Below are 18,070 nucleotides of genomic sequence, written 5' to 3'. Positions count from 1 at the left end.
GATACTGTGTACTTACTACTGTTTTAGGCGCTTTACGTGCATTATTTTATGTAATCCTCCCCAGTGGCCCTGTGAGGCAGGTATTATCCCCATTTTACAAAAGAAAAAGCTTAAATACAGAGAAGTTATTAAGATTCAAACGGATTGGACTCCAAAGCCTGCACCCCTGGCTGCTCTCCTACATAGCACCTCCCAAATGAACAGGAGGAAAAGAACTCTGTGATAGTTTTTGTAGGCTCCAACCCGAGATGAGATTTAAGGTGAAAAGGAAAAAAATGAATAGAGGACGGAATGGTGGGAACAAAGTCTTAGAGCCACAAACGCAGGCTTAAGTATTTTTCACTACCACATGGTCAGTGATTCCCTTCTAGTGAAATGCCAGCATTTAAAAAAAACCAAAAACTGTAATGTTGAATGTACTTGGTAAATTTCTTGGTCCCCTGGGCAAATGCTAACAGGTTTAGTAATGGCCTACAGCCTTCCCAGAGCCCTGTGAAAAGGCAGAGTCTGTGGTGAGCCCTTTATATGAAAATCAGACTGACCTCACTTGATAGTTCTGCAGCCTGTGCCAGCCCCAGCCAGCACAGTAGGTGGTGGGCTGGAATCAGAGTCGGGAGCTTTGACTTACCTCTTGAGATTTTGCTCTTTTAACATGAATTTTAAATATGGCAGGGAAGGAGTTTGTATTCACAAGAGTCTCTATCTTCCGAGTCCCATCTGACGCAGGTCTGTGGGGTAGGATCAGCCCTGCCATCCGGGTCTAACTCCTGAGCGGGGAGCCCTGATGCTGCCTTTATGAGATGTGATTATAAAAGGATTTCTGCTCAGAGTCTTGTGATGGTGGAATAGCAATGAACTTGGAGGTCTGAATCACTGTCGCCCTGCTATGGGGGCATAGGTGGACCCCCTCCGAGCACAGCAGTCACTTTGGAGTTAGAATTCCTCAGGTTTAGCATTGGCTCTCAGTCTCTTTAGAAAGCACCCCCCCACCACACACACACACCCATACACTGTGTTGGGTGGGTTATTCTACCACCAGTTCCTAAGAACTGAAACCCTGAATTTCTCACATTTCTCGTAGGCAGTCCCTGAATTGAGGCCAACCTCATTTATAAACACGCCTCACCAGGGAACGTGCTTGCTGCCTTCTTTTGCTTGCTTAGCCATAGGCGTGCATCAGGCCCTGAGCTGGGCTCACCCCACCTCCAGCTGAGCACTGCAGACCAGATGGTCCAAAGCAGCTTCTGTCTGGGGACCAGGATACCCTCTTTCTTGTCAGCCACATGGTAACTAGGACTCTGGCAGGGGAGCCTGTTCTCAGGAAAGAGCCAAGGAATTCGCTTGTCCTTAGAGACCGAAAGCTCTCGTGCGAAAGTACAGGTGTGTTGCGGTAAATAAAAACTACCTATTGCAATATTATTTCTTCAGGAGGAAATGTCTTCTGGTTTAGGTTTAGGTTTTTCCATTGCAGAGTGTCTGTATTCAGTTGGTGGCCATAGCAAACATCACCGTTGGTTACTTGATGTGATACCCTTTCTGAGATCGTTTGTGTAAGAAAACTGGCTGGGCTCTGTGAGATTTGGTTCAGAAATAAGGTAGGAGTGCCTTAATGTGGTCTTTATAGCCTCCAGAAAATTAAAACTGACACATTCCTGAAGTGTAATGGTGTGGTTAAAATAAATTCAGCCAAAATAATAATAATAATAATAATAATAAATAAATTCAGCCAATGTAAATTCAGAGGCCCAGAAATTAAATACCTCATGCCATCTGTGGGGCATAAAAGCAGATCGATATTCAGGGATTTCCTGTGTAGTGAATTCGTATGTCCAGGTGCAATTCCAGGCTTGCAGTTTCTCTTGGGTTTAGTCCAGTGCGTCCAATACAACTTTCTGCAGTAATGGAAGTGTTTGCACTAGCCAGTAGGGTAGCTACTAGCCATAGCTGGCTACTGGGACTTGGGAACTGAGTTTTTTATTTTAATTTTAAATCTAAATAGCCACACATGCTTAGTGGCTACCATAATGGACAACATGATTTTTTTTCTTTAGTGAAAGATGTCATTGTCCCCTTAATGAAATTCACCACAGTTTTCCCAGCACCTCCCATTTTCTTTCTCTGTTTTAAAATCTTAAAATTTTTCACTTAGGTTTCATATCGCTAATCTTGGCATGTGAAAAATTGGTTTTCTCTGTGTGGGCCCAGATAATGATTCAAGGAAGTTATTTCCGCTAATCGCATAGGAAATTCATTGATGTTATGCAGGGTTAAAATTGAGATTAACATATTATAAGTAAAAAGCAGCCTGCTTTGTAAGCTTAAGTCCTAGCCCAGGATGCCAACAAATGCCAGGTCAGCGAGAGGCCACGTTGATTTGGGTTTTTAAAAATGTAAACTTCACTAGAATATACCCTGTGACATTCCATGGTACAAGATAACATTTCATAGTAGCAGGAAAAAGTCAAACTATATCAGATATTACAAGAATTTGCTGTACCTTTAGACTAAGCTGAAAGCATTTATTTTGGGGACATAGGACAGTTCAAAATAACATATCAACAGTTATCAAATATCACGATATACATGGCTGTGCAAAAGTATGTATTACAGTTCCTACTTCACATTTGTCCCCTCAAAGTGCTCAAACATTGCCACATAAATAAATAGCAGCAGTTTTGATACTGGTTATGTCATCATTAGACGTGTCTAATCTGGGAGTCCACCTCACACCAAATTCTGAGCCATGTCCATTGTTATTACATCTATAGTAGTGCTTCGTACTCGAGTTTAACCACCAGTTTAAGCAAAGCTGTTCTCCTGGCCTTGTCAGTCAGGTCTTCCCTATTTAAGTACTGTGTTTCCCCGAAAATAAGACCAAGCTGGACCATCAGCTGTAATGTGTCTTTTGGAGCAAAAATTAATATAACACTCAGCCTTATATAAGACCCAGTATTATATCATATCATATATCATATCATGTCATAATATATAATAAAACCAGTTCTTATGTTAAAATAAGACCGGGTCTTACATTAATTTTTGCTTCAAAAGATGCATTAGAGCTGATGTTCCTGGTAGGTCTCATTTTCGGGGAAATACGGTATATGAAATACCACAAAATGTTGTGAATGTTTAAATTTAAAAAGAATTATTACAGTAAAAGACACTTTGCCATTCATCCACTTCAAAATACTCCCCTTCGCTTTGAACACACTTATCCCATCGTTCTTGCCACTTTCTGAAGCATTTCTGGAAGTCCTCTTTTGTGAGTGTCTTTAGTTGCACTGTTGTGGCTGCCTTGATGTCCTGAATCACTTTAAGACGTGTACCTTTCATGGTCATTTTGACTTTGGGGAAGAGCCAGAAGTCACATTGTGCCAGATCTGGTGAATACGGTGGATGAGGACACACGGTAATGTTTTTATTTGACAGAAATTGCCATACCACAAACAATGTGTGACATGGAGCCTTTCCGTTGTGATCACAAAATATAGTGAATGTTGCTGCCAAGTGCCATCCAGTGGGATCTTCAGTACGGGAAGCGTCGCGTCAAACCATAGTAACAGTGTGTGACAAGTTTCAACTTGTTTGGTGCAGTCAGTCGGGTATGAACTACGGTTGAGAGAAGGTGTGTTTTAAAGTGTGCCGTCGATCATCCTCCATCATGACAACACTCCATGTCACACATCGCTTCTGGTATATGGCAATTTCTGTCAAATAAAAACATTACAGTGTGTCCTCATCCACCTTATTCACCGTATCTGGCACCATGTGACTTCTGGCTCTTCCCCAAAGTCAAAATGACCATGAAAGGTACACGTTTTGAAGTGATTCAGGACATCGAGGAGCCATGACAGCACAAGTAAAGACACTCATGACAGAGGACTTCCAGAACTGCTTCAGAAAGTGGCAAGAATGATGGGATAAGTGTGTTTGAATTGAGGGGGAATATTTTGAGGGGAATGAATGGCAATGTGTCTTTTACTGTAATGAATTTTTTTTCCTTTAAACATTCACTGTATTGTTTGATCACACCTTACAGGTAATTAAAAATTTAAGTGTCGCTATGGCAGGCACATTTTTGGATGCTTCACGTTTCGGTGTCATGTTAGATATGGAAATGGATGCCATCCAACTAGATGGTTGGGAGTGCTCAAAAATACTGATCATTAATATTTTGCCATGTGATGAAACAGTCTTCTGGACAGAAAGGCATGGTCGCTAGTTTTAAAACCATTTATAATCTATAGAAGGACTATTGTGGCATGATCTGTGCAGGTGGGGACCAGTTTATCGGCATCTCTGACCAGCCAAACAGGTGATTATGCTGCAGTCAGATGGTGGTCAGGGAAAGCCCAGGGAGCCTGTGGGAGGTTGAAGCCGTGGCAGACCCTCTCCTTTGCCTGGGCAGTCTCTTCCTTCTGGGAAGCCTTCTCACCTCCCAGATGCATCAGGTCCTCCTGTTACACACGCGCATCTCAAGCGCTCTCCCGGTCGTTCAGCTGTATTGTGTTATCGGCTGTGGTTGCAGCCACAGTGGAAGCTTGAGAACAGGAACCACCCTGCCTGGCTCTTCACAGTATTCCTCGCACGGTGCTTTGTTGAGTGAGTGACAAGACAGCCGGGGTAGGGGTTGGCGGCCGCTGAGGTAGAGGGAGGCAGCAGGATGCATTTTAGGCACTGATTTTGTCATCAACTCTAGAGCACTAACCCTCAAACATGGCTGTGGGCTTGTTTTGGAGTTAGTGTAAGGAGAAAACTGGGTCTCTGAGAAGCAACAGGTGGTTCTAGCAGGAGTCAGACCCACAGGCTTTGGCCAGTGGTGGAATGGAGGAGCTGGCCCTGAATACTGCATTTGGCATTTCAGGAGGGGGCTAGGGACAAAGGAATTTTCTCAAAGTATACCCTCCCTAAATAGGGAACTGCCTGTAACTGCTTCTGAGACTGAGAGCTGGATTGTTTTCCTATTTAAGTACTGTTTTCACCTCTAGAGAGTAGAAATTTAACATTTTGTATTTTACAAAATATCTAGCCTTTCCTTAGATTCTAAGCTCCCTGAAACCCTTACCTGAATGGTAGAGTATCAATAAGTTTCTGTTGTTGTTGTTTTAAAAAAGAAAGCTTTGATTTTAAACTATTGGTAAATGCTATTTAAAGACCACGTAAATCCTAAAACTTACTACTGGCTGTTGCCTGGAACTTGAATGCCGCTAGCATCTCTGTCTGCTCTGTGTTCAGCACTGTCCTGGCGACTTACATCGCCCTCAGTTAAGAGTCTTTATTTTTATTGGCCTGATTTCAGATGCACATCCCGCGCCCTGTCCTCGTGCAGACCTGCGTTCAGTGACTCTCGGGGGTCATTGTGTCAGGTTCTGCCCAGCAACACGGTGGGACGTGTAAAGTATCTTTTGAATGTGCCTTTGTCTTTGATTCAACGGCTCAGAGATATAAGTGACTGTTATTCCAGTGGGATAAAATTTAGCTCTTTAGCCTTTCAACAATAACACCTAAAAGATTTTAATTTTCATTTGTAGAAAAATGGAGCGCACATTTTAAAAAATGAGTGTCTGTCACAGTGGCCACTTCTTTTTGTGGGGCCTGTTCTCCCCCCGTTTCAAAAGATAACCAATGGGCACCAAATAGCAGGGTCCCTAAGTTACATTTAGGGCATTGTAGTCTGTATACTGAGACTAGTACAGTGGCTGTTTTGCTACTTCCAGATGATACGTTAATTACATGAATTTTAAGTAGTCACTCTGCAGCCCTTTTGTAATGCTCTTTGGGCATATGCTTTTAGAATTGTGTATGTGTGCAGTGCACGCAGAGAAGGTGATATAACTGGGTGTATAGTCTAAATGCTATTCAAAGTTAGGAAGCTGGTATAGTTTAATATTTGGAATCTGTTGTATACAGAAGGGCCTCTGTATCCTGTTTTGTGATTTTCTCTTTGATCCTATCTTTTCCTCTCATCCTTTGGATGCAGAAAGAAAGTTTAGGATGGGGACAAAATCCAAAAATAGTAAAATAAGTCACTGTGGCTTTAGGTATTTTATACTAGGAAAGCTTACATGTCACTTTTTATTATCACCTCAGCAGCTACGTTACTAAACCATCTGTAGTTTCGCTCTTCAAGGCTGAGTTAATTATATGAGTGCCTGCGTGAACTAGAATTGGAAATAAACGTAAATGTATTGAAGTGGGTGGGGGAAGGATTAAATAAAATAACAAAAAACTAAGATGTTAAGCACTGATGTGAAAAGATCGAGGTGACCATAGGGGACAATTACTTCAGAATGCTTTACAGTTGAGTTTGCAAATGTTCAGGACATTCTTAAGGCTTCTAACTGAACTTAGATTTTATCCAAAAGTGAGTTTGTTTTTCTTGCTCTTTTGTTTTTGTTTCATTTGCTTGATGAAATCATGGATGATTATTTTTTAATTAAGACGTATTTATTTTGTTGCATTTTAAATGCCATTCATTTGGCTGATATTTAAAACTCACACTGAGTTTGAGCTTTCTGTTCTTTTGCTCTTCCCGTGCCTTAGACTTCTGGGCTAAGTGATTTCGAAAGCTAAGGATTTCTATTTCAAAACTCGGAAACTAACAGAGTTAGTGCAATTTAGATTATATGATTGGTACAAAAGTTCTTGCTTATTTTGATAGTAGATAAATGATGGGAACCCAGTAAGCTAGGAAGTTTGTCTCTTCATCTTTCATTCAGGAAGCATGTTATCTGGTTAAGAAGATAATTCCGATAACAGATGGTGCCAGGCAGATGTGTTGGAACAACAATGGAAGGAGGAAGTAACTGAAAGAGGAAGGTTCCTTCTAACTGGGCGAGTTAGGAATGCTACATAGAGCACAGGAGCTCTGGCCTGGGCCTGAGAGACGGGCCAGCCGCTGTGTTTAAATCTGTAACCATAACTGTTACATCTCAGCTACTATGAGACAATGTCAGGCCCACTTCATAAAATTGAGGCATAATTTGAGAGATTTTCAGCCAGCATTCTAACCTTTCCCTGCCTCATATAACTTACATTTTTTTTTTTTTTTTTTTTTAAGCTTATCATCATTAACCAAGATTGGCATCCTCTGTGGCCCTAGCAGCAAGGAGGTATGCTGGGCCTTGAGGCCGGCCGGGGCTAAGTTCAAATCCCTGCTCTGACACTAGCCTGGGGCCCTTACTCAGCCTCTCTGCCCAGCTGTAAAAAGGGTGATCATGCCTGCTGTGCATGATGGGTCTGAAGGTTAGGATCATAAATGAAAAGTTCATAGCATAACCTTCCTAATGCTCATTTGGAGATAAATTTGTTTCTCAGACCTGTGATATTTTCATATATCTATCCAGAGACTTAACAGAGTTTCCTGTCCCGTCATGTTTTAGCTATTCACGAGTTGTGGGTCTGTAGGTGCTGTCTGAAAACCTGTACTTAAAGTTGGGAGCAGTTATGGATTCTGCAGCCTACAGATTTCAGGCATTTGACAGTGAGTGTGAATGTACAGGTGCAAATCTCACATTTCTAGTCCGTGTACCTCAATCAAATACTCTTACCCATTTTTTGAACTAAAAAATTCTAACGGAGACACACGAATGGGAGCTTCAACTCTTGATAAGACAACTATCTTATCAGTTCAGGCTACTGTGACAAATACCACAGACTGGGTGGCTGAAACAGACGTTCATTTCTCAGTTGAGGAGGTTGGGAAGTCCAGGATCAAAGGTGCGGGCAGATTCCATTCCAGGTAAGGGCCCTCTTCCTGCCTTGCAATGGCCGCCTTCTCGCTGTGTCCTCACATGGTGAAAGGAGATCATCTTTCTCATCTCTTATTGTAAGGGCACTAATCCCATCTTGAGGGCTCTACTTTCACGGCCTACTTACCTCTCAAAGGCCTCACCTCAAATACCATCACTCTGGAGATTAAGGGCTTCAACAGATGAATTTGGGGGAAACAAACATTCAATCCATAGCAACAACTAATAAAAGTGAAAAGTTTTTTTTTGTTGTTGTTTAAACCTGCCAGGCTATTTCCTATGGTCACTAACATTTTTTCCCCTTTATATTTCTTAGCTGAAGGGCAAAACGGTCTCTTTAACATTACGGGTTCTGTGATAGGGTTGGCTGCTCAAACACCTTCCAACCCAGGGCAGGCGTCGTAAGGGAATAGGCCACACAGGCAGACCGTGGCGCCCCCTCAACAGAGCAGCCCAGCCCTCCCCTCAGCCCTGCAGGACTCAGGCCTAGTGCTGGGCTGCTGGCTGGGCCTTTGTTTTTGAGGCTGGGAATCGAGATTTGCATGTGAATGTCAGGCAGGTAGTGGATGTATTGTTGCTTACCCTTTTTTAAAATTTTACACTTGATCTTAGCCAAAAGGCCGAGAAGCGATTGTTTTTTTAAAATTTTAATACTACCATAAGCCAAACAAAAGACATCTGTGTACTGGTCTGCCTTGTGAGGCACGAGTTGTCTTCTTGTCTTCTTGTCCTGTGTAGACAGTACTCTCCAGTGTTGGCCTGAATGATCTGGTTTCACACCTTTCACTTACGTGTATGTGGGTGATGTGTGTTTTGTTTCAGTCTTAGTGATTCATAAGCCTCACTATTTACATCACGTAATTTCAGGGAACTTAAAGCACGTAATTTCAGGGAAAACAAAAGCAGGTTCTATTTCTACTCTGCCCAGAAAAGTCTGACTTTGGTATTGAACTCTTGATTCTTATCAGAATTCACCAGGTATTGTTCTAAATGCACTAGTGTACCTTGCACGGTCAATTTCATCTGGTTTCAGAGTGGGGAAGTTGTCATAAATTATTATTGAAAAACCAAAACTAAATGGTTGAAACTCCTAAAATAACTGCTCCATATTGGTGTGTTTATGACTGAACTCTCCAATCGTGGGACTTACGTGTGGGATTATTAAGTAGCCTGTCAGTAAGTAAAGATGATCTACCTTGGTTAGAAGGCCCACATAACCTACAGTAAGGCAATTGAGGAAATAAATTTTAAAATGCAACTTGTGACTGCAGTTTACAGAATCTTAGCTTTGAATTACTTCTCTCTTGAAGCACAGTTTGTCAAAATGGGCATGTTGACCTTGCTGCAGGCTATTATGTAGAACGGGAAAGAAGGAACTGAGGGATAAGCCTTCTTGTTCTTAGACAAAGCCATTATTGCCCCATCTTCTCCAGGCTTTCATATTATGCAAACAGTTATTGTGTGCTGTAGTGCAAGCAGATGTGACGGTCTCAAGTTACTGTGGAGCCTTGCCAACCTTCAGGCTTCCCTGCCTTCTCCTAGAGGTCACACTGCGCGCCAGTCTGGACGAGTGTTCATCTCTCTCTCCTTTATTGTCAATAGGTGGAATACATGTTGGTGTCTTTCGATCATGAAAACAAAAAAGTCCAATTGGTCCTGTCGGGAGAGGAAGTTCTTGAAACTCTACAAGAAAAGGGGGAAAGGACAAACCCAAAGTAAGCTGATGTGCTGAAGGCTTGTTTCAGTGTTCTTGACATTATCAGAACCACTAGACTAGAATCTTTCCTCAGATGTATAGGAGTTTAGAACCTAGGTCTGAGTTGCCTGGTTCAAATCCTGTTTCCTCTACTTAATAGCTGGGTAACCTGAGGCACATAAATTTCTCTGTGCCTCATCTGTAAGGTAGGAATAATAATAATAATACCTCATAGGGTGTTGACATTTTAAATCCATTAATATATTAAAGCACCTAGAATAATAAACTCAATATAAAGCCTATTTACTGTTAAACATTAAAAAAAAAAAAATGCAAAGTGTTACTGAGATCACAAACTATGGTGCCAGATAAAACTTGCACATGGGTTTTGTTTGGCTGGCAGGATGTTTTTAAAATATTTCTTTAAGTAGACAAAGAGGTGAAAAGGCGTGTACTCTCCAGTTTGTTTTTCCACTCACTAAATTTCGGTCGGCTGCCTTTGAGTTTGGACCTGCATTTAGTTCGAACTAAAAAAGCCCTTAAGGTCTCCTCTCCGTTCCTGCAAAGTGGATTAGCTTGTCTTAGACAGTGAGTGCCCCATGTGCATTTTCGGTTATTTATAAATATTTTGGACCCAGTACTTCTAACCCTTACATAGTTGAAGCGCTATGAAAAATTACCAGCCTTTGGGAATTGTGAGGGAGTTTTTCACTTCATTTATACCTAATGGTTTCTTAAAATTTTGAGGCAACTTTGTAAAAACTTCTAAAAATTGAGTAGACTGCAGCAAATGAGCCCGCCTACGTTTTCTCCTCTGTAGCCATCCTACCCTCTGGCGACCAGAGTATGGGAGTTACATGATTGAGGGGACACCCGGACAGCCGTACGGAGGAACAATGTCCGAGTTCAACACGGTCGAAGACAACATGAGACAACGCAGGAAGGAGGCGACGTCCTTGTTAAAAGAAAATCAGGCTCTTTGCACAATAACTTCGTTTCCCAGGTTAGTTCCTGCGTTAACATGCCCCACTAGACACTTCAAGCTTTCGGTTATAAAAAGAGCACATCACAACCAAGCATTTGACCCTACAGTTCTCATACGTGACCAACAGGTCATTCTTTCCATGTGGCCTTTGTAACGTTAGAGCAGCAGGCAGCATACATGCTAGCGTCAGTGGGCGGGGTGGCCCAGAGCACTGGTGACAGCGCGCATCTGGGCGTGGGGGGAGGACTGAGAGCCATGCCAGGCGGTGGGGAGGGAGCCGCGTGGCCATGCAGCTCTGACCCGGCAGGCGTGCTGAGTGCGCTTCTCACTGCCCTGGACCGGCTGTGCCCTCACAGGTGTTTGCCTACCAGCAGATGGTGACTTTGATGGCCCATAGAGGGTCCCCTGTTGGAGGGCAGGCATGAGTACCCCCAGTGCACCATTGATATGTATTAACTCTGAATGGGGGTGGGGGTGGGGGGGCGTCATTAGGTCAGGTTTGGCTATTGTGCTGAAAGGAAAATTGCAGATTTGTCATCCAATGTCGTGATGGCTAAAAGTTCATAAAAGTGAATATAAAGTAAGTATAAACAGTGAGATGATATTCTTAGCTTAGAATGAAGTACATAAATAAGCTACAATCATATGTAGGACCTCTACCTAAGAATGCAGTTCTATCGAATCGTCAATCTGATTTATCTTTTCTAGATATTTGTCAGGCTGTGACAAAGTGTGCTTATCTCGTCAGAGTTCAGAAGAGCTTTGGGGATTGGTGCCTATGGCCCGGAACAATCTCAACTGTTTCCATACCTTCTTTTTGTTCTGATGAATGTCCATCATGGACACAGGCACCCAGTCATGCCGTAGATCTTAGAAGGACACTTAAATGGGAACTTTATGGGTTAAACTTTACATAGTCACATCTAAATGGCTGAAACCTGATTTACTTGACTCATCAAACAGTTAGAAAAACCATCTCATGTGCTGGGATTCTTTCATTCCATTTGTGTAGCCCCCCCCCCCCCCAGAAGAAAAGTCCCCCGCCAGGTGAAGGTGGACAGGTTTGCTCGGAAGAGAACTGGCATGTTCCTTTGCTCTGATGTTTGAAGGAGGCGGTAGAGAGATCATGCCCGTCATTCACTGAGATGCTTGAGTGCCTGCTCCACGCCAGACCCATGCCGTGAGGGCACGCGGTCACGAGTGAACACAGGCCCAGTCTCTGCCTTCGTGGAGCGAGTGGGAGACACAAAGAGCAATCAGCACCCACAGACCCCGCGAACGTAGAGTCGGGCGGTGCTGTGAGGAAGAGATGTGCGGTAGACAGAGACGTGGCTGTCCGATGGGCTGCACGGAGGGGAAGGCTTCCCCACGGGAGGACGCCGGAGTGCCATCCACAGCTCTCAGAAGAGTGGAGGGACGGGATGTCCTAGGGAGAGCGAGCAGCACGGGCACGGCCCTAGGATGGCACAGCGATGTGGAGCTGCTGAGGACTGGAAGGAAGCTGGCCGGGGTGACCAGGATGGTGCTGAGAGTGAGGAGGCAGGGGGAAAGCGACGCTGGGCAGGTGGCTTGTGGCCCAGAGCCTGCTCACTAACAATGACGGTTGCTGTCCTACAAATAGGAGGAGGCCTCTGGAAGGTTGGGTTGGGCGGACAGCATCACGTTTTTGTCTTGCAGCCCCTCACCTGGGCTGTAGTGTCAGTGGCCATAGGATCAGACCGAGGCTTGTTAGGAGATGAGTCAGGGAGCTCACTCCAGGGAGGTGAGGGCAGGCGGTGGAGATGGAGAAAGTGCGTGGATCAAGAGTTGGCAAAATCAGCAAACCTGGCTGGGGGTGGGGAAAAGAGACATCAAGGCTGCTGGTTAAATGGTTATGGTGGAACTTTAGAATAATAAAGACCCGGAAGTATGTTACAGATGTTACTTGACAACTTTTAGTGAAATGGAAAATTCAATTTTCCCTTTTATTTTGAAGTTTCCCTTTTCCCTTTTTTTCTTAACTTTACAGAGGGTTGTACTTTTTCACTTAACAAACTAAAAAAAAACAAAAAAAACTGTAACACAAACCAGAATTGTTTTATACTTTAAAATTCAGGAATGTATTTTATTGTGGCAGTGGGCCAAAAAGGAAATTTCTTAATAAGTCTAATGTGTCTTTTATCTTAAGTGAGAATGACTCCATATGGAATAGGTGCCTTTTTCATATTTTTGTGAATTTAGCTTCTTTTTCTTGTTATTATGAGGGGAGAGTTGAGATGGAGAAACAAGTTTTATTCTGAAAATCTTTTTAAAAAACATTTTAGTTATTTAGCTGTAGAAGCCTCACCTGACATCCATAGTAAATGATAAGGAAAGTTGTATTTCAGGTTCAAGAGGGAAAGTAGCATTTGGTTCCTTCAGCATAAGGAGTGCGATTTTCTCTCTGTAAAGAGGCAGAACTCTGTAGTGTGGAATTCTAGTCCAAAACAATGGTCATATGACTATTTAAATTTAATCAAACCTACGTAAAATGAAGCTTTCAGTTCTTCATTCACACTGGCCTCGTTTCAGGTGTCCCCTGGCCACGCGTGGCTGGTGACTACCTTCTCGGTATTGGACAGCACAGGTATTGAACATTGCCATCAGAGCAGCAAGTTCCAGGATGTTACTGGTCTAGAAAAAGAGCAGTGCTATAGGAGTCTGAAGATCTGAGCTCTGACTTGCCAAATAAACAGCTTCTGGTCAGCTAAGAATGCCCCAGGGTTCAGTTTGTCACTCTCCCAAAGGACTTTTCCAAAGGTTGCAGGCTCGTAGTAAATAGTGCACGTAGCTGCAAGAATTCCCACGAACCCTGGGAACTATTTTCTAGATAAGATCAGCAAATTCAGTTGCTGTTCAAAGACCTATGTGGGCAGCCAAGAGGTGTGTTATTTTATAGAAGGTAGGGGTTGGAAATAAGGCATGGGTTAGTCTTGGCTCGCAACCAGGAGTTTCCTACCACTGATCTAAAGCCCTGACAAGGGCCCCCCTTATTTTGTTTTCACTGACTTTGTTAGTCTTTGCCCGTCCTCACAGCACACTTAACAATGACCTTCAAATTCTTAACTCGAAGAACTGGTGATGTCACTGCCAGTGATGTGGAATTTGAGCTTTACATTTGGGGATAAATACAGAGCTTCCTTTTTCTGTGTTGGAATTAAAACTCTTCTTCAGGTCAAGCAGATAACAGAGTTGGGTTTCAGACTTCAGAGGGAGATCCCAGGTGTGGATGGGGACACCGGTAGAGATACTACTTAATCTTGAGAGATTTGTGAAGTGACCTGAAGAGGCAAAAAAACATGAGGGGGAGGGGCAGATCCCTTCCAGATTCAAACCTAGCTTATCAGGAGGTTGGGGGCAGTGGCAAGTGTGCAGGGGTCACAAGATCATTTGACAGTTCAGAGCTAGTGTAGTGAAAGAGGAAGCCTCAGAAGCTGCAGAGGGGAAACCTATAACCCCAATAACTGATGTGCCCGAAGGAAGGAACTTCTGTGCTATGGGTCGTTGCTGTTAAATGAGGAGATGGGCAGGACGTACGTGAGTGCCCTGAGCAGTCGGTAAAGGGCTGGAATCACAAACGAAGATCTTGGTAAACAAGATAAAGTGCAAGGGGGTGGTTGTAAAGGGGCACGGTATTTACAAAATACTTGTGTGCTAGACCCTCTGTAAAGGGGAATAATAGACAAGCTGTATTTTGAACCAGTCCAGGGATGGCAAGGCATAATTAACTCTTGAAAACAAATCCTATCTATTTAGTTCTTCAATTTGTTGTAGATTAGGCTGTCCTGGGTTCACACTGCCTGAATTCAAACCCAACCCAGTCGAAGGAGGAGCTTCCAAGTCCCTCTTCTTTCCCGATGAAGCAATAAACAAACACCCCCGCTTCAGGTGAGTATTCAAACCCAACCCAGTCCAAGGAGGAGCTTCCAAGTCCCTCTTCTTTCCTGATGAAGCAATAAACAAACACCCCCACTTCAGGATTCCTGAATTCTGGATCCTTTTGTAATAACCAGAGAAGACCCCTCCTAACACTAACACACACACACACACACACACATCATTTACATGCTCAGTACCCTGAGGCTGTTGGACTGTTCCTTCTAGTATCCAGGCTTGACTTGCTCATTTTCCAACTCGTCTTAAAGTTATTAACTTAGCCACTGTCTTTTCCTTTAGGGAGCAGTTCCTTTTCAGTCCTAGTTCTGTAAACACCTATTTTGGGAAGCTTTCCCTTAGTTATTCCTGCCTTTCTCTCCCTCTGTAAGTTACCACCAGTATCTGTGATCTACTCATCCCACTCTATATACCTTGATAATAAGGTAAAACATGTACCTCTGCATGTAGTAGTTAGTCATTCTCTACCTTCTAGTATCTTCTCGGTTTGTTGATTTGTAGTTGAATTCTTGGGGGTAAGTTGATTCGGGACCCACGCCAGTCTGATCTTGGCATTGTACCTTGAGTCTCCCCTGTCCTCCTGAACTTAGGCTCCCAACTCGAGTTAGGGATGTCAGGACTTCTCGGTACTGATTTTTTTTTAACAGGTCTGCACACCTGCTATATACAAAGCCTTGGGGGTAGACAAAGATTTATAGACATAGTTCCCAACTTCAAATGTTGTAGTCGCTAAGGGGGAAGTAGAGGTATTCAGTGTAAGAACAGATAATATTTGACAGGTCAAAAGATGGTAGCACCAAAGACCCTCCTCGGAGAAAGGAGGGTGCTTCTCATGGAAAGAATCAAAGCAGACTTCATGAAAGAGGTGGCATTTAAGCTGAGTCTGTGGCAGCACTAGCCAGTAGAATCATAATGCAAGCCACAGATGTCATTTTAAATTTTCTAGTAGCCACATTAAAAAAGTAAAAAAATGCAGACTTAATTTTATAATACATTTTATTTAACCCTATATATCTAAATTATTTCCATTTGTAATCTCAGTATATTTGAAGTATTAATTATTTTTGTACTAAGTCCTCAAAATCTTGTGTTTTATCTTCACAGCATATTTTAATTAAGACTAGCCACATTTCAAGTGCTCAGTAGCCACTTACCTGCTAGCTTCTGGATTAGACATCGCAGATCTAGAGGATGAGTATTAATGCTGCAGATCGAGGGAGGGAGGGAGTAATGAGGTGTTGGGGCTCCACAGACACCTGGGGAAAGCAAGTACAAAGGTTTGGTTAAAGTCTCTGGAGTTAATTTGGGAAGTGTTAGAAATGTAGGGTGAGACCAGATCATGGCCAACTTCAAACACTTGGACTTGCTCTGAGGAGTTACAAGGATCTGGGGAAACAGGGATTGAGCAGGACAGAGAACAGCATTCTTGAGTAAAAGCCCAAGGAAGTGGTATTAATGCGAAGCTTCTTTCAGAGTACCCCTCAGAGTATCTTGGTCCACACCAGTTTTCTGTAGGGTGGCCTCAGAATTAGTTTGAGGTAGGATTTCATTCATTTACTTGTATACGATCAATTTCTTCTTTCACACGATGGACCTTAAGTGATTGACTTACGATGTTTGGTTGTCTGTTTCAGCACCCTAACAAGAAATATTCGACACAGGAGAGGAGAAAAGGTTGTCATCAATGTGCCAAGTAAGTCCTCAGAGAGGTGGTGGGTAGGAGAGATCCTTGCCGAGTTGTTGTTTAAGTCATCGCTCTCACCCATCTCTCTCTGCCTCTCTTTTTTTTTTTTAATATTGCAGTATTTAAGGACAAGAATACACCATCTCCATTTATAGAAACATTTCCTGAGGATGAGGAGGCGGCGAAGGCTTCTAAGCCTGATCATATTTACATGGATGCCATGGGATTTGGGATGGGCAATTGCTGTCTTCAGGTATTGTTTCAAATATACAGAGAGGCAGAGTCCTCGTCCACTCCTGTCCACTAACTTCTTTATATAGCATGTTTCCTTATTAAAAATCATATTTAGTCAGGTTGACATAGTAGCTAGTATGCTTTTCTGAACGCCACTGAAGTGATTTTAGTAAATTCATTGGAAGCTATCTCTTGACAGAATTTACAGAATCGACAGTTTGCTGCAAAGATGTGCAGTTGTTAACTTAAAATGTGAACTATTCCCAAGGTCACTGTCTCTCTTCTTTCTAAATGCCTAATTTTTGCTGCCATCTAGTGAAGGCCTAGCTTTGAGGTTGTAAACATTGCTCAAGTCTCTTCTTATTTCTGCAAATGAACTCTGAGGGATTTCGTGATGAAGGGAAGGACTGTTTGGACTGTACATTTTTATATTCATGCACGGCCACCTAGCAGTCCTATATTTGCCTTGCCCCTGGCTACATTACACAAGAGGTAGAATAGCCTTTCTGTATTTTCTCTGGTAAAACTTTCCCTGGATGTAATTAGATTACTGGTGCCCCTGGCAGTGATTGTACCCAGGCTCACTTAGGACACGGGTGGGAGAACACAGAACTTATCAGGCAGCCCATCGGCCTGCGTTCAGATTTTGGCTACTCTGGTATTTGGGTAACTCCCTTCAGTTTGTTTTGGCCTCAAGTTTTCTCATTAGTTGAAAGAAAGGTTTATATTAAGGCTCCTTCTAGGTTCTGACTCCAAGCTAATATTTATTTCATTGTTTTTTGTTAACAGAAGTATTTGTTTTAACCTTTCATTTGTTTAAAGTTGTCTTAGAACAGGAGTAGGAATTGCACAAATATAAATTTTCAAATTGAAAAGTTAAAGAAAGAAAGAGAGGCCTTTTGTTATTGTCCACGGAGATTTTATCTCGTTCTAATGACTTCAGCTGGTTAGAAATGGAGTCCTTAGAGGCCTGGAGCATTACCCAGCCTGGTCCCCACGTAAGCGGGCCGCCAGCCTGTGTGCTGAGAAACCAGAGGCCAGAAAACCTAGCATCCCATCGTCTCTAAGAGCTGCAGCGTACTGTAAATCTGTATCCTCTTCATGTATATCTCTGTTGTATTTGTTTTTACAACTATGCTGTCAAAATTGAATGCCAGAGTCAAAGTTTTCCATGCTAAGTGTGTTTTTACATAACCATGGCCAAAGATAAAATTTTTTTCTTGCTTTTCCTCACTTATATAGAGAGTATAAAATATGTGGCTTCCAAACAAACGTAGGCCAGAAAGTTTCCTTACAAATGGTCACACTTAACAAAAAAGAGACCTTTTGACTTTTAACTGCATATCTTCTTTCCTATCTTAATTACAAATATTTCCAAAGAAAACCATTAGGCTCTAGAATTTACAGTACATGGCTTTAAATTAGTATCGGTTCTATTGGAGTACCAATTGCCTTTCCTTGGTTTAATATTAAACCAGGGTGTTTTGCCAGGGACAGCACAGTTGCTCTATTGTAAAGGGCTATTCTTTCCCTTGAAACAATGTATTTATACAAATAAATGTGTCCTGATGATAGGTGGTTAACATTTTTATTGCCTGTAGATAACAGTTTTCCAGCCAATATAAGCTTTGTCTTGGGTTTGGGATTAAGTTTTCCTTTTTCTCAATGGTACGTCCAGCACCCCAGTTTCAATACTCAAAAAAAAAAATTAAAAAAAAATTGCAGATAATGTGAAGTGTGTGGCAGATGAGAAAATTCTGTAGAAATCCCTGCTTTGTATCTCTTAAGTGGAACACTAGAAACTG

The 18,070-nt window shown here is 42.5% G+C and overlaps 1 protein-coding gene across 4 annotated transcripts in view; it reads left to right on the top strand.

The window, feature by feature from the left end:
- Window positions 1–18,070, top strand: part of GCLC (glutamate-cysteine ligase catalytic subunit) — a 45,570-nt gene that overhangs the window by 13,993 nt on the left and 13,507 nt on the right. For 2 of the 4 annotated variants that reach the window (XM_074333090.1, XM_019734673.2), the window contains exons 2-6: window positions 9,357–9,469; window positions 10,271–10,453; window positions 14,228–14,341; window positions 15,982–16,040; window positions 16,151–16,284. In XM_074333090.1, coding sequence (XP_074189191.1) covers window positions 9,366–9,469; window positions 10,271–10,453; window positions 14,228–14,341; window positions 15,982–16,040; window positions 16,151–16,284 — 594 coding nt within the window. In that variant the 5' untranslated portion in view covers window positions 9,357–9,365. The remainder of the gene's footprint in view (window positions 1–9,356; window positions 9,470–10,270; window positions 10,454–14,227; window positions 14,342–15,981; window positions 16,041–16,150; window positions 16,285–18,070) is intronic. The other 2 variants (XM_019734675.2, XM_074333091.1) reach the window with 2 other exon arrangements.

This window comes from Rhinolophus sinicus, linkage group LG05 (genome assembly GCF_036562045.2).
Source record: "Rhinolophus sinicus isolate RSC01 linkage group LG05, ASM3656204v1, whole genome shotgun sequence".
Lineage (NCBI taxonomy): Eukaryota > Metazoa > Chordata > Mammalia > Chiroptera > Rhinolophidae > Rhinolophus > Rhinolophus sinicus.
This window is presented reverse-complemented; position numbering and strand designations above follow the sequence as displayed.